Raw genomic sequence first — 16121 nt, 5'->3', positions numbered from 1 at the left:
GTGGTCCAGAGCAAACACAGACCTGCCGTCAAACAGCCTGTGTGGCTTCCATGGCTCACGGTGTTCCCTGGTTCCCGCTGACGAAACAGAGACATCACCTACCATAAAAGTTATTGTAGGCCGGACGCGGTGGCTCACGCCTGTAATCCTAGCACTTTGGGAGGCCAAGGCAGGCAGATCACGAGGTCAGCAGATCGAGACCATCCTGGCCAACACGGTGAAACCCCGTCTCTACTAAAAATACAAAAATTAGCTGGGTTGGTGGCGCATGTCTATAATCCCACCTACTCAGGAGGCTGAGGCAGAATTGCTTGAACCCAGGAGGTGGAAGTTGTGGTTAACTGAGATTGCACCACTGAACTCCAGCCTGGGCAACATGGCAAGACCCCGTCTCTATTAAAAACACAAAAAAAGGCCGGGCGCAGTGGCTCACACCTGTAATCTCAGGACTTTGGGAGGCTGAGGCGGGCGGATCATGAGGTCAGGAGATCGAGACCATCCTGGCTAACATGGTGAAACCCCGTCTCTACTAAAAATACAAAAAATTAGCCGGGCATGGTGGTGGGCGCCTGTAGTCCCAGCTACTTGGGAGGCTGAGGCAGGAGAATGGCGTGAACCCAGGAGGTGGAGTTTGCAGTGAGCTGAGATTGCGCCACTGCACTCCAGCCTGGGCGATAGAGCACGACTCCGTCTCAAAAAAAAAAAAAAAAAAAATAGCTGAGTGTGGTAGCGTGCCCCTGTGGTCCCAGCCACTCTGGAGGCTGAGGTGGGAGGATCGCTTGACCCCTGGAGGCGGAGACTGCAGTGAGCCGAGGCACTCCAGCCTGGGCGACAGAGCAAGACTTGTCTCAAAAAAAAAAAAAAAAAAAAAGGAAAACAGAAAAAGAAGCTGCTGAGAGCAGGCAAATGGAAGCCCAGAGGGAGAAACGCCCTCACGAAACCAGAGAGCTTGTGTTTGTTTAGCAAAAAGAGCATGCTATTTGGGTCCGTGGGACCCATGTGCTTCCTCTTGCGTTTCACTTCCACCAGTGCCCATCTCAGAGGTGGTGGCTGATCCCTGGGCTGAGACCGACCCACTCCTTCCTTAAACTCACACGGCCCCGACACAGGGCGTCCTCCCACTGCAAGAAGAACCCGGGATGCCAGGCATCGGTGTGTGTGGAGACCCAAGTCGGGCAGATGTGTCTCGGCCAAAGAACTGCCCTCAGCAGTGCCCCACATCTCCAGCTTCTCCGCTCCTGCAGGGATCCCGGCCCAGCCCCTGCCTGGTGTGTCTCGAGGTGAGCCCCAAAGGGACCCCACTGCTGGTCACAGCAGAAAGCTAGCAGCTGAGAGGTGACAGCATCAGATTCTACCTGAGAAGGTGCCCTCTCTCCTGGCTAATAAGCACCCCTCACACAGGCCTCACGACGCGGCCACGCCATTAATCCCAGTCGAAGAGGTCCAGAGCCTCGGGTGAGGAACTGGCCCAAGGCCACCCAGCGGAGTCTGACCCTGGGCTTAGCCTTGGCTCTAGGGCTGACACGGAGACCTCAACTCTTCCCCTCACCACCAACCGGGTCCCTGAGGGTGGAGTGCCTCACCCCTGCAGCAGCAGACCAGGGAACTTGCTACAGGTGCGGATTTTCTGGCTGATCTGGGAAGGTCAGATTCAGATGTTCCGGGGCAGGACTGGGATCTGGATTTCACAGGCCCGATAAGGGAGCCTCGAGTCCCGCCCGAGGAAGAAGACCTGCAATTCCAGAACCCACACGATGGGCCTGGCACAGGCAGCTTTGGAAACACAGATTCCTGGGGCCTGCAAAGACCTACAGGGCTGGAATCTGGGGTGCGGGAAATTTTTTTTTTTTTTTAGCTGGAGTTTCACTCTTGTTACCCAGGCTGAAGTGCAATGGCGCGATCTCGGCTCACCACAACCTCCACCTCCCGGGTTCAAGCGATTCTCCTGCCTCAGCCTCCTGAGTAGCTGGGATTACAGGCATGCACCACCACGCCCGGTTAATTCTGTATTTTTTTTTTAGTAGAGACGGGGTTTCTCCATGTTGGTCAGGCTGGTCTCAAACTCCCAACCTCAGGTGATCTGCCTGCCTCGGCTTCCCAAAGTGCTAGGATGACAGGCATGAGGCACCGTGCCTGGCCAGGGGAATTTTTTATTTTTTTGTTGAGACGGAGTTTCGCTCTGTCACCCAGGGTGGAGTGCAGTGGTATGATCTTGGCTCACTGCAAGCTCTGCCTCCTGGGTTCATGCCATTCCCCTGCCTCAGCCTCCCGAGTATCTGGGACTACAGGCGGCTGCCACCACGGCCAGCTAATTTTTTGTATCTTTCAGTAGCGACAGGGTTTCACCGTGTTAGCCAGGATGGTCTCGAACTCCTGACCTCATGATCCGCCCGCCTCGGCCTCCCAAAGTGCTGGGATAACAGGCGTGAGCCACCGTGCCCAGCCCGGGGATATTTTTAACAGCTCTCCAGGTGTGGCGAGGCCTTCACAGAAGAGGTCAAGGTGGTGCTGGGTGAATGTACATTCCGGATTCTTACATTTCACTGTATGTAAGTTTCACCTCAAAAGAAACAACTATAAACAAATGTTGGTGTCTGCTTAATCCCACATGGGCTGAAGTATTTAGGGGAACTGTCCTCCTGTCCACAACTTCCCTGAAATGCATTAAAATGAGATGGAAGGGAGGATGGAGAGAGACACAAGGAAACACCTGGAGACACTGGAGGAGGAATCTGGAAGTGGGTAGTGGGCATTCCCTGAGATTCTCAACCCCCAGCCTGCCGCGATCGGCAGAATCACGGCCCTAGAGCTGTCTGTGTTCTAACCTCAGAACCTGTGAGCGTGTACTGAGAGGAGCTGAAGGTGGCAGGTGAGGGTCCAGGTGCTGCCCCCTGACAAGGTAGATCATCCTGGGTTCCCGACCTCTTAAACTGTAAGAGAATAACCGATGTTTGTTTTGTTTTTGTTTTGGAAATGGAGTCTCACTGTGTCGCCCAGGCTGGAGTGCAGTGGCGCAACCTCGACTCACTACAACCTCTGCCTCCCAGGTTCAAGTGATTCTCCTGCCTCAGCCTCCTAAATAGCTGGGACTACAGGCGCCCACCACCAAGCTCAGCAAATTTTTGTACTTTTAGTAGAGACGGGGTTTCACTATGTTGGCCAGGCTGGTCTCGAACTCCTGACCTCATGTGATCCACCTGCCTCAGCCTCCCAAAGTGCTGGGATTACAGGTGTGAGCCAGCACGCCTGGCCCATACACTCCTTTTAAACTATTCCCACGTACTCCTCCTGCTCCTCAGTCCCAGAGAGACACACATGCTGGAATAACCGGGTCTTTGGAATGAGGAGGAGAGAGAAGCCAGGCAAGGCTGGGCCCTTCCTCCAGGTGTCCTGGACTTCCTCGGGCACGAGCTGATTTGCCTAATTACCAGGCGTGTTTCCGGACTGCCTTCCTCCTAAATGGGGCCTCAACCTTATCCGGAGTCCCAGTGCCCTCTGAGGGGTCAGAGCGAATGATCAGGGCCGAAACCTTCTGTCTTCCTGTGCTGAGACCCACTGGTATGTTTGCTTAAATGGGCCGCATCCCAGGACCAGACCAACCAGTCCCTACAGGCTGTGGCAGCCGGCTCTCACTAGCACTCCAATACCCCTGTTGCTGAGTTAGAAAAACCTAGCAGATTCTTTCCTATCTGGGGCAGAGAAACTATTCTCTGTGGACATCAGGCTGGTGGTGACTCGGTGTAGGAGGGCCTGGAAGGTGGCAGTGAGGACAGGGCCACGTCCCCACCTTTAACCGAATCTCAACAGTAGCACGGGGATCCCAAGCCTTTGCCTAAAAGCACAAGGCAGAACTTGCAACAACTGCCCAAGCCAGGGCTCAGCGAACAGTCACTGGGCTATGCTCATTGGGGTCGTCTACGACGGCCAGCCGCGAGCCCAGGCAGCTTCACAGACGTCTCCATAAAGAAAACATGATTGCTGCAGGACTGCCTTCCTGTGAGGTAATCCTTGCTCAGAGGTGAGACTAAATCAGGAATGCCATCTACAAACAAACCCCGGCTCACACAGAGACACACCCAGCTCAGGCCCACACCCACACACAGCGGCCAGCCTCCTTCCCGCTTTCCACATGGAGGGGCTCCGCCATGGAAGTCATTTTACATCACCAAGAAACGCGCCTGGGAGGAGTGCCCAGCCCCCACCAGGTGCACTTTGCAGAACCCCTCCCTAAGAATCCAGTCAGGATTCGCAGCCTGGACCCACATGTGCTGCTCCCCGCGGCGGGCCTGGCGGGAGCGCAGAGGTGCAGAGTCCCTTGCTGCCACCCTCACTGGCCAGTGCTCCTGGAGCTGGGCGTGCCCCAGGGCTGTACAGACGCTACCACCACCGCTGCGGCTCATCCCTCCCATTTCACAGAGAAGGAAACTGAGGTACAAAAGCAAACCTTCTCAAGCCCAGCAGGCCATAGGGGCCTGAGTTGAGCCTGCCCCTGATACCGCCTGGGTGGTTGATTTCCCTTTGTGGACTTCAGTTTTCTCATTCGTAAAACGGGAATAAAAACAGTGCCTTTGGTTGAGCACGGTGGCTCATGCCTGTAATCCCAGCACTTTCAGAGGCCAAGGCAGGCAGATTACCTGAGGTCAGAAGTTTGAGACCAGCCTGGCCAACATGGTAAAACCTCATCTCTATTAAAAATACAAAAGTTGGCCGGGCGCAGTGGCTCAAGCCTGTAATCCCAGCACTTTGGGAGGCCGAGGCGGGCGGATCACGAGGTCAGGAGATCGAGACCATCCTGGCTAACACGGTGAAACCCCGTCTCTACTAAAAATACAAAAAACTAGCCGGGCGTGGTGGCGGGCGCCTGTAGTCCCAGCTACTCGGGAGGCTGAGGCAGGAGAATGGCGTAAACCCGGGAGGCGGAGTTTGCAGTGAGCTGAGATCTGGCCACTGCACTCCAGCCTGGGTGACAGAGCGAGACTCCTTCTCAAAAAAAAAAAAAAAAAAAAAAAAAATACAAAAGTTAGCCGGGCGTGGTGGCGGGTGTCTGTAATCCCAGCTACTTGGGAGGCTAAGGCAGGAGAATCGCTTGAACCCGGGGAGGTGGAGGTTGCAGTGAGCTGAGATCGCACCACTGTACTCCAGCCTGGGCGACAGAGTGAAACTCCGTCTCATACAAAAAAAAAAAAAAAAAATTAGCTGGGTTTAGTGGCGGGTACCTGTAATCCCAGCTACTTGGGAGGCTGAGGCAGGAGAATCACTTGAACTCAGGAGGCTGAGGTTGCAGTGGGCCGAGATCGTACCATTACACTCCAGCCTGGGCAACAAGAGCGAAACTCCATCTCAGAAAACAACAACAACAACAACAACAAACAGTGCCCTTTGTCAGGAGAGCAAACAAGAGAACGGAAGGGCACTGCTCAACCTGGCCCTTCGTTCCCTCCTGTCAGGGGTACCTGGCCTCATCTCCACACCATGTCTTGACTGAGTGCCCCTCCCAGAGTGCAAGAGAAGCAGAGCCTGAACTCCAAAGGTGCCCGGGGACCGTAAGGGCAGGTGACGCTGGCCGTGATGCCCCTCAGCTCTGGTGAGGAGTCAGGAAGCTGCTGACAGAAACCACCTGGTTTGAGGAACGCATTCCAACCAGAAGTGTCCTGGCTTCCAGGAGGAGAGTCAGGAGGAGGAAAATGTTATCTCCTCTGGAAGCAGAATTTCATCTTTCCCATCAGTTCTTGCTTTTCTCCAGCACAACTGCAGACACCATCTCCAGAAAACAATGAAACACTCACGTGCACACGTTTGCAGAGTGCAGACAGTCCTGGCCACTGAGGAGGCCCAGCCAGACCAGATCCAGCGGCAGAACAGGCACGCTGGCTGCGGGCTGGAGGCCACGGTGTTCCTCGGCAAAGGTGGACTCCAGCACAGACACACAAAGGGGCTTCCGTGGGTGAAAAGGATGCCCTTTCACACAGGCAGTAACCATGGGGTGCTTCCTGGGCCCAGAGCCCCTCTCTCGCCTCACCTGGGCATGCACTGCCATCACTCTGCCTCGAGAAGGAATGGGGACAAGAAGCTGGGGCCTGCTCATCAGTGCAGCGCAGGAGGGAGAGGGAACCAGAGGAAGAAAGAGCTTCGCATCTGCAGAGCTTCAGACCCGGACACGGTGCCCAGTGCTGCCTGGATTACTATGGGTGTTTCTGTGTGGAACACAGGCTGTGAGATGAATGGGTTGGGAAGGCTCAGGCATCTGGGAGTGTGGCGGGGCTGCGAAACAGCAGAACCCCAGAGCCAGCGCCCGAGGGGTGCCTTAGGGGCAGACGGCCTGAGAGCCGGGTATAAGGGGGAGGGGCAGGAGGAAGGGTAGGGGATACCTGGAGGACCAGCAACGTGGGGCATCCTAGCGTAAAGAGTGGGGCCTGCCTGTGAAAAAGTTTAGCATCCAGGCCGGGCACGGTGGCTCACACCTGTAATCCCAGCACTTTAGGAGGCCGAGGCGGGCAGATCACGAGGTCAGGAGATCGAGACCATCCTGGCTAACACGGTGAAACCCCGTCTCTACTAAAAATACAAAAAATTAGCTGGGCGTGGTGGCAGGCGCCTGTAGTCCCAGCTACTCGGGAGGCTGAGGCAGGAGAATGGCATGAACCCAGGACGCGGAGCTTGCACTGAGCCAAGATCGTACCACTGCACTCCATCCAGCCTGGGTGAAAGAGCAATACTCTATCTCAAAAAAAAAAGAAAAAAAAAAAAAGAAAAAGAAAAAAAGAAAAAGTTTAGCGTCCAAAGTTGACAAGAAAAAACATTCAAAAAATAGGGTCACGGGTAAAGCAGCCAAGCAGGGTGAAGAGGGCAGGTGACAGAAGGAAGGGCCGTCTCACCCACCTCGCCACACAGACCACACAGACCCTCATCAGCACCATGTCTGAGATGTATTTGAGAAACCAGCCAGCTGGGCATGGTGGCTCACACCTGTAATCCCAGCACTTTGGGATTAACTGAAGTCAGGAGCTCAAGACCAGCCTGGCCAACATGATGAAACCCCATCTCTACTAAAAATACAAAAATTAGCCAGGCACAGTGGCTGGTACCTGTAACCCCAGCTACTCGGGAAGCTGAGGCACGAGAATCACTTGAATCCGGGAGGCAGAGGTTGCCATGAACAGAGATCACGCCACTGCACTCCAGCCTGGGCAACAGAGGGAGAGTCAGTCTCAAAAAAAAGAGAAATTGGCTTTGCCTCAGGGAACAGCTCCGCACACAGCAGTGATGCCTGACTCAATTTGTACCAAGTTTCCTGCCTCAATTTGTACGAAGTAACTCTCCATCATGAGGTTTTAATAATAGCCTATCAAAGGCTGGGTATAGTGGCTCAGGCCTGTAATCCCAGCATTTTGGGAGGCCGAGGCGGGTGGATCACTTGAGGTTAGGAGTTCGAGACCTGCCTGGACAACATGGGGAAACCTCATCTCTACCAAAAATACAAAAATTGCCGGGCGCGGTGGCTCACGCCTGTAATCCCAGCACTTTGGGAGGCCGAGGCGGGCAGATCACGAGGTCAGGAGATCGAGACCATCCTGGCTAACACCGTGAAACCCATTCTCTACTAAAAATACAAAAAAATTAGCTGGGCATGGTGGTGAGCACCTGTAGTCCCAGCTTCTCGGGAGGCTGAGGCAGGAGAATGGCGTGAACCCGGGAGGCAGAGGTTGCAGTGAGCCGAGATGGCGCCACTGCACTCCAGCCTGAGCTACAGAGCCAGACTCTGTCTCAAAAAAACAAATAAATAAAGAAATAAAAAATCCTCTTAAATTACCTTCACATGGTAACGTGTTTTCCGTTCCCCCACTTAAACAAAAAGCTTCCAAGCAGTTATAAAATCTTCAGAGTAAAGATTAGGAAGTCTCTTCTAGTCATTGTTTTTCTAATCTTAGCTTAAAAACGAGAAGTATTACTACTTGTGTGCTACGATATTATTATTCATCCTCCTAAATATGGTTTAGTTTGTTGTTTTTTTTTTCAAAGTTGTTTTACACACCTACTACCCATCTTCAGTTTGTGTGAGAGGGTGGGTACTGAAGGCCCAATGTCACAGGTTGAGAAATTCAACTGGCGTAAAAAACTGAAACTAAAATGACAACAAGTGAGATGTGGATGTTTTCCTGTTGGTATTTACAGGGAGAAATAAATACGCATCTTTTAATGTATTTACGTATCACTTAAGTCCCAGAGAAAGGCTGGGTTGGCCACCTTTGATAAGACAGCTGGCCTGACGTCTCAGCTGACTCAGAAGCACCACAAAGATGGCAGAGAAACTTCAGGGTAATAGATTTTTCTTTTTTTTTTTTTTGAGACGGAGTCTCGCTCTGTCGCCCGGGCTGGAGCGCGGTGGCCGGATCTCAGCTCACTGCAAGCTCCGCCTCCCGGGTTTACGCCATTCTCCTGCCTCAGCCTCCGGAGTAGCTGGGACTACAGGCGCCTGCCACCTCGCCCGGCTAGGTTTTTTTTTTGTATTTTTAGTAGAGACGGGGTTTCACCGTGTTAGCCAGGATGGTCTCGATCTCCTGACCTCGCAATCCGCCCGTCTCGGCCTCCCAAAGTGCTAGGATTACAGGCTTGAGCCACCGCGCCCAGCCCAGATTTTTCTTAAACCTTAAAGAGACGGCAAGTCATAAACCTCATTCACCTTTATGAGACAGGGTTATCAACAGAAACCAAAGATAGTATCAAATAAAAAATGAACTGGACCACAGGCGGGTACCGCCCCCTAAGCTCAACACGGTGCCCTGCCTGAACTTTGAACCCCAGCCAGGAACTGCTGCCAGGGCTGTGATGACCAGGAAGGGGCCACACCACCCAGGGGATGGAGGTGGAGAGAATCAGATCACTGCTCTGAGGACGCCTTGTACAGCACCAACAGGAAGCAGGCGGCTGGGCTCCCGCACAGCTCAGGGACAAACGAGGAGCCCTGGATTCTAACCACTTACCACTGTGTTCCTCGGTTTCCCCATCTTGATAGTCAGAGGGTCAGACCAACCAGGCTGCCTACAGCCCCGTCCTGCTCTGCACTCATCTCCAGGGATGGGGTGAAGTCCAGGCAGCCTCTCACAGAGGCTCTGTGAGCATGCAGCCTCCTGGGCCCCGTGCACCTGCCGTCTCAGCCCACCCTCTGGGCGACAGTGGGCACAGCCCTGAGGGGCGCCACACTGAATCAGAAGGCTGCCACTGTCTGAGTGCCCGCGCAAGCCTGTGCCTTGGGTTTCTCCAGAGGGAGGAACACTGTCAGGGCCTGCTCTTGCTGTCACCTGTGTGGGATACTGCAAATGGCAGGAGTGTGGAGGCACTGGGGGGGCTCCAGGATGAGCAGGACCTGCTGAAGGCACACGGAAGGGCCCTTGGGTGGCGCGCAGCGGCCCCCACCCCACGTGGCTCTGTCGGTGGCTCCTGTTTGCCTTGGCCCCTCCTGGTCCTCCACAGAGGCCTCCTCACTGCAAACCCACAGCTCTCAGGCCTGCAGAGTCCGGGAGACACACAGCCTGCCTCTACCCCACAGCAGGGTACCAGCATTTGGGGTGACACCCCATGCTCCAAGCCAGGACTCCAGCTCTTCAGGGAAGAAATCACTTTTGGTTTTTTTTGTAAAGGGTAAATAATCGCTTAAGCTCACCATTCTAACTTCAAGTATCTTTCTAGGGCTTAATTGTTGGTTCTGGTTGATGGTTAAGAACAGAAACACCAAGCAGGCTGTCTCCCCAACTTTACACACCCCTTCCTCTCCCAATTAAACCCAGGGATTTAGTGTCAGTTCAGACACCAAGAGAGACCCAGGCCCCCACCTCCCACCCAGGAGAAAGTGCCCCAAGGGGACGCTTCTGTCTCCTTTCCTGTTGAAGGCAGGGGAGGAGTCGCCCCAGCAAAGGCCCAGCTCCGTGCTCCCTGAGCCACCGGCCCAAGTCCCTCTCGCGGAGGAAGCCAGGCCACCGGGGAGCAGCCCGCCCCGCCCTGGGAGAGGCGTCAGATGTGGGGTCCAGGAGGGGAACGTCCAGGGCCGGGGAGGCAGAGGAAGGAGGGTGAGAAGAAGGGAGGAAAGAGAGAGGGAAGCAGGGAGGGAGAGGGGAGGGAGGGAGCTCCGGGTCCCGCAGAGAGGCGGGGGGGGTCTCCCGCTCCAGAAACGGTGGCAGCTCCTCCGCCGGGACAACCACCCCCCCGAGGGCGGGACGGACGCCCCAGACCGCGGTCCCCGCCGCCTGGCCCCGCCCCCGGCCTCACCCGCGGCCTCGGGCTCCCGCGCCCCGACCGAGCCGTCCCCGCGCAGCAGGAGGTCCCCGGTATCCCGCAGGCGCCGGCCCGGCGAGCCCCGCAGCCCGCGGCAGCCCTGGAAGCACACGGCCCACGCCTGCTCCTCGTTGAGCGGCTGCTCGTAGGCCTTCAGCACCTCCTCCAGGGACAGCTCCCAGGGCTCCGGCCGCCCCGCGCCCGCCGCGTCGCCGCCGCAGCTGCCCGCCCGGGCCATGGCGGGGCCGTCATCGCCTCCCGCGCGCCGGGCCCGCGTCCATGCAGCCGCGCCTTCCGCCGCGCAGGGTCAGCCCGGCCGCCCCGCCCCGCGCGAGCGCCTCAGGTGGGGGGCGGGGCGGCGCCGGGGGCGGGGCGCGGAGGGCGCGGGGGAGGGGCCCGCAGGGGCGTGGAGGGGGAGGGCCGTGGGGGAGGGTGATGCGTGCAGGGGGAGGAGCGTGGAGCGGAGGGGTGGGGCTCGGAGAGGGACAGACCCGGGGGGCGGGACGCGGGCAGGTGCGGAGGGGCTGCGGGCTCGGGGCTGGGGACGCAGGGGCGCGGGGCCGAGGCCGGGTCCTGGGCAGGACCGGGGCTAGGGGTGGGGGGCGCAGACATGGGCCGGGGCCCGCAAGCTCGGACACACGGTGACACCCCCGGCGCTCCCCGGCAGACCCAGACGGCCAGTGCCCACGCAAGCCCCGGCCGGCGTCCAGCCGGGGACACTGCGGTGACCGCGGGGGCCTGGGAGGTTTGCCGCTGGGAACGCGGGAGGGAGCCGGGAGGAACTGAGCAGACAAAGCCCGCAGTGGCCTCCCCGAGCCCCGGGCAAGGTGACCTCCAGGGATTGTCGCAGGGTGGCTGGGACGAGGGCGACTACCCCCGCATCCGGCCTTCACGTATGAAGCCCTTAATAAATGCCTCTGCCTAGCAGGGAATGTGCCTGCAGTGACGTCTCCAGGGTGTCCGTAAAAAATAAACACGCACGGTTGGCCAGGGATGGCGCCATCCCATCTGGGGCGTGTTTGTGTCTTCAGGCCGGGTCACTCCCGGAGACTGGGTGTTCGCCTGAGGGACGCAAGCCCAGCTGGGGCTTATCCTGAGGCCTCTTCAGCCATAGCTGTGCCAGATCTGAATAACTGGGCAAGAAAATGCAGTTGGGGCACAAACGTTCCCAAGCCTGGGTACTGCCAGTGCCACCGGTGCATGATATGCAGATTCCTGGGCTGCCAGTGCCACCGGGGGCATGACATGCAGATGCCTGGGCTCCAGGGACGGAGATTCTGGTGCGGGTCCGAGGTGAAACTTGGGGCACTTGGAGTTCTAGACTCCACCTGGACAACTCCTGGTGACCACCCAGGAGGAGTTCCAGACCTGCCTGGACAACATAGTGAGATCCTATCCCAAAAAAGAAGTTCCACAATGATTTTTTTTCTTTTTTTTTAGAGACTAGTTCTCACCCAGGCTGAAGTGCAATGGTACAATCGTAGCTCACTATAACCTCAAATTCCTGGGCTAAAGTGATCCTCCCACCTCAGCTTCCTAAGTAGATGGGACTAAAGGCATGAACCACCACGCCCAGCTGATTTTTTCTATTTCTTGTAGAGATGGGATCTCATCATGTTGTCTAGGCTGGTCTTGAATTCCTGGGCTCAAGCAGTCCAGCCCACCTTGGTCTCCAAAGTGCTGGAATTACAAAAATGAGCGACTGCACCGGTCCAGCTGGACTTTTTTTTTTTTCCTTTTTTTTTTTTTGAGAAGGAGTTATCCTCTTGTTACCCAGGCTGGAGTGCAGTGGCGCGACCTTGGCTCACTGCAACCTGTGCCTCCCAGGTTCAAGCAATTCTCCTGCCTCAGCCTCCCAAGTAGCTGGAATTACAGGTGCCCGCCAGCACACCCAGCTAATTTTTTGTTTTTTTTGTTTTTTTGTTTTTTTGAGACAGAATCTTGCTCTGTCTCCCAGGCTGGAGTGCAGTGGCCTGATCTCGGCTCATTACAACCTCTGCCTCCTGATTTCAAGCAATTCTCTTGCCTCAGCCTCTCGAGTAGCTGGGACTACAGGCATCCGCCACCACTCCCGGCTAATTTTTGTATTTTGATATTTTGTATTTTTAGTATTTTATTTGTATTTTGTATTTTTAGTAGAGACGGGATTTCACCATATTGGCCAGGCAGGTCTCGAACTCCTGACCTTGTGATCCGCCTGCCTCAGCCTCCCAAAGTGCTGGGATTACAGGCTTGAGCCACTGCGCCCGGCCTAATTTTTTGTATTTTTAGTAGAGACAGGGTTCCGCCATGTTGGCCAGGCTGGTCTCAAAATTCTGACCTCAGGTGATCTGCCTGCCTCGGCCTCCCAAGGTGCTGGGGTTACGAGTGTGAGCCACCACGCCCAGTCCAGCTGGACTTTTCATCTGTAAGCAGAAAGGAGTCTGATGATCACAAACTGTGCCTAAAGTTTTTATAGTCAACAGCGGGGCAATGTCTTTCTTTGATTCCCCAAACTAAAACACAACCAAAAGTAACAGGAGTGGACCGGGCACAGTGGCTCATGCCTGTAATCCCAGCACTTTGGGAGGCTGAGGCGACCCGATAGCTTGAACCCAGGAGTTTGAGACCAGCCTGGGCAACATCAGACCCTACTGCTACAAAACTTTAAAAACATTAGCCAGGTGTGTGATGGTGTGTGCTGGTGGTCCCAGCTACTTGGGAGGATGAGGCAGGAGGACCACTTGAGCCTGGGAGGTCGAGGCTGCAGTGGGCTGTGATTGCACCATTACACTCCAGCCTGGGTGACAGTGAGACCCTATCTCTAGTAAATAAATGCATAAAGACTAACAGGAGCACTGGGGTTTTGCAGAAGGAAAATTGGAGATGAGCGGGTTGGGGGTGGGGTGCCATGCCCTGAATACAGTGTGCCACAAACCTGGCACTCAAGCAGATCTCCCCTCCTGATCTGTCCCTGCCGCCCCCAGCATGGGTACCAACAAAGGATAAGTTAGGAATCTCAAGTTCTGCCTTAGAAGAGCGACAGCAGAAAACCTACCATGAGCATCTTATTTACACAGGAGCAGCAGTCTCTACATTCGTGGTAACGAAAGGCCCCGGCCACACACCGCCAGGTGTGTGAGGATGGGGAATTGTTCTCTGCTGACGTCTGAGCTGATCCTTGGGCCCACACACAGGGTGGTTTCTCCCTTCACAATGCCTGGCAATAGAGACTTCCATTTGCAACACCCCACTGAGTAGGTCTCACCACTTCTTGCCAGAAGTCAAGTTGGGGGACATTGCTCTCACCACGACTGGCCCACCACCCCAGAGCACTCTTTGGAGCTGCAGACTTACCACTGCCACAGTGCAGCACTGGCCGGGGATGTCTGAGCAGAAGATGGTAATTAACCTAATGGGAAGCTGGCTGGGGCACAAGGGGACCTTCTCTCTTCCTCAAAGGGCCTCACGTGTCCCTTACCGACCACAAGGTTTTAGGATGCCATTTGTGAGCTCAGTCCTCCAGCTGCTGCTGCGTCCTGGCAAGGACCTAGTGCTGACTCACCTGGCTGAACAGTGACTCTCTCTGAACTGGCATCAACCATCCTACCTGAGATCCTTATGGACTTACCAGCAGTACTTACAACACTGAGATTTTACTAAAAAATGTTAAAAGTTGGCCAGGCACGGTGGCTCAAGCCTGTAATCCCAGCACTTTGGGAGGCCGAGACAGGTGGATCACGAGGTCAGGAGATCGAGACCATCCTGGCTAACCTGGTGAAACCCCGTCTCTACTAAAAAATACAAATAAAAAAACTAGCCGGGCAACGTGGCGGGCGCCTGTAGTCCCAGCTACTCCGGAGCCTGAGGCAGGAGAATGGCGTGAACCTGGGAGGCGGAGCTTGCAGTGAGCTGAGATCCGGCCACTGCACTCCAGCCTGGGTGACAGCGAGACTCTGTCTCAAAAAAAAAAAAAAAAAAAAAAAAAAAAATGTTAAAAGTTAGGACCAGGCACGGTGGCTCATGCCTGTAATCCCAGCACTTTGGGAGGTTGGGTAGCGGCGGGGAGCAGTTCACGAGGTCAGGAGTTCAAGACCAGCCTGGCCAATATGGTGAAACCCCATCTCTACTAGAAAAATACAAAAAAGGCTGGGTGCAGTGGCTCAAGCCTGTAATCCCAGCACTTTGGGAGGCCAAGATGGGCAGAACACGAGGTCAGGAGATCGAGACCATTCTGGCTAACACGGCAAAACCCCGTCTCTACTAAAAAATACAAAAAACTAGCCGGGTGAGGTGGCAGGCGCCTGTAGTCCCAGCTACTCAGGAGGCTGAGGCAGGAGAATGGCGTGAACCTGGGAGGCGGAGCTTGCAGTGAGCTGAGATCCGGCCACTGCGCTCCAGTCTAGGCGACAGAGCAAGACTCTGTCTCAAAAAAAAAAAAAAAAAAAAAAAAAAAATTAGCCAAGCATGGTGGCGCACGCCTATAATCCCAGATACTTGGGAGGCTGAGGCAGAATTGCTTGAAGCTGGGAGGCAGAGGTTTCAGAGGTTTCAGTGAGCTGAGATGGCGCCACTGCACTGCAGCCTGGGAAACAAAGCGAGACTCTGTCTCAAAAAAAAAAAAAAAAGGAGGAGACCAAGATGGCTGCGAGACTCGGCGCCTTCCTCAAGAATGCCTGGGACAAGGAGCCAGTGCTGGTCACGTCCTTCGTCATCAGGGGCCTCGCTATAATTATGCCCTCATTCAGCCCCTACTTCAAGTACTCCATCATGATCAACAAGGCCACGCCCTACAACTACCCAGTGCCCGTCCGTGATGATGGGAACATGCCGGACGTGCCCAGCCACCCCCAGGACCCTCAGGGCCCAAGCCTGGAGTGGCTGAAGAAACTGTGAGCACCTTCACTGACAGAGGCCGCCCCTCCCACGGCTCCCAATAAAAATGTGGAAAAAAAAAAAAAAAAAAAAGGAAAGAAAGAAAACATGGCCGGCACGGTGGCTCACGCCTGTGATCCCAGCATTTTGGAAGGCCGAGGCGGCCAGATCACGAGGTCAGGAGATCAAGGCCAACCTGGCCAACATGGTGAAACCTCGTCTCTATTAAAAACACAAAAGGCCAAGCACGGTGGCTCGCACCTGTAATCCCAGCACTTTGGGAGGCCGAGGCAGGCAGATCACGAGGTCAGGAGATCAAGGATGGTGAAACCCCGTCTCTACTAAAAATACAAAAATTAGCCAGGTGCAGTGGCTCACACCTGTAATCCCAGCACTTTGGGAGGCCGAGGAGGGTGGATCATAGGTCAGGAGATCGAGACCATCCTGGCTAATACGGTGAAACCCCGTCTCTACTAAAAATACAAAAAATTAGCCGGGTGTGGTGGCGGGCGCCTGTAGTCCCAGCTACTCAGGAGGCTGAAGCAGGAGAATGGCGTGAACCCAGGAGGCAGAGCTTGCAGTGAGCAGAGATCGTACCACTGCACTCCAGCCTGGGCGATAGAGCAAGACTCTGTCTCAAAAAAGTAAAAATATAAAAATATAAAAATATAAAAATAAGCTGGGTGTGGTGGCATGTGCCCGTAGTCCCAGCTACTCAGGAGGCTGAGGCAGGAGAATTGCTTGAACTTGAGAGGTGGAGGTTGCAGTGAGCTGAGATGGCACCACTACACTCCAGCCTGGTGACAGAGAGAGTCTCTGTCTCAAAAAACAAACAAACAAAAAAGGGACTCAACGAGAAGCATGGTAGAGATTGATGCAGGTCAGTCACTAACTGAGCTTGGAAAGCTTTAGAGCAGGGGTGTCCAGTCTTTTGGCTTCCCTGGACCACATTGGAAGAGGAATTGTCTTGAGCCACATATAAAATACACTAACAATAG

General features: G+C 55.1%; 1 protein-coding gene and 1 pseudogene across 3 annotated transcripts in view; one reads left to right on the top strand and one right to left on the bottom strand.

Annotated features, from left to right (window-relative positions):
- Positions 1-10576, bottom strand: part of SPIRE2 (spire type actin nucleation factor 2) — a 43520-nt gene extending 32944 nt beyond the window's left edge. For both annotated transcript variants that reach the window (XR_004055515.1, XM_010378436.2), the window contains exon 1: positions 10264-10576. Coding sequence is in view for 1 of the 2 variants with exons in the window: in XM_010378436.2 (XP_010376738.2) it covers positions 10264-10507 (244 nt within the window). In the remaining variant the exon portion in view is untranslated. The remainder of the gene's footprint in view (positions 1-10263) is intronic.
- A 4304-nt stretch (positions 10577-14880) lies between these two features.
- On the top strand, positions 14881-15199 carry LOC104674166 (annotated as a pseudogene). Its single transcript, XR_749607.2, has one exon. The product of XR_749607.2 is annotated as an NADH dehydrogenase [ubiquinone] 1 alpha subcomplex subunit 3 pseudogene (transcript).
- Positions 15200-16121: the final 922 nt, after the last annotated feature.

Source organism: Rhinopithecus roxellana, chromosome 20 (assembly GCF_007565055.1).
Source record: "Rhinopithecus roxellana isolate Shanxi Qingling chromosome 20, ASM756505v1, whole genome shotgun sequence".
NCBI lineage: Eukaryota > Metazoa > Chordata > Mammalia > Primates > Cercopithecidae > Rhinopithecus > Rhinopithecus roxellana.
Note: the sequence above shows the minus strand (reverse complement) of the source record. Positions and strands in the feature narration are given on the sequence as shown.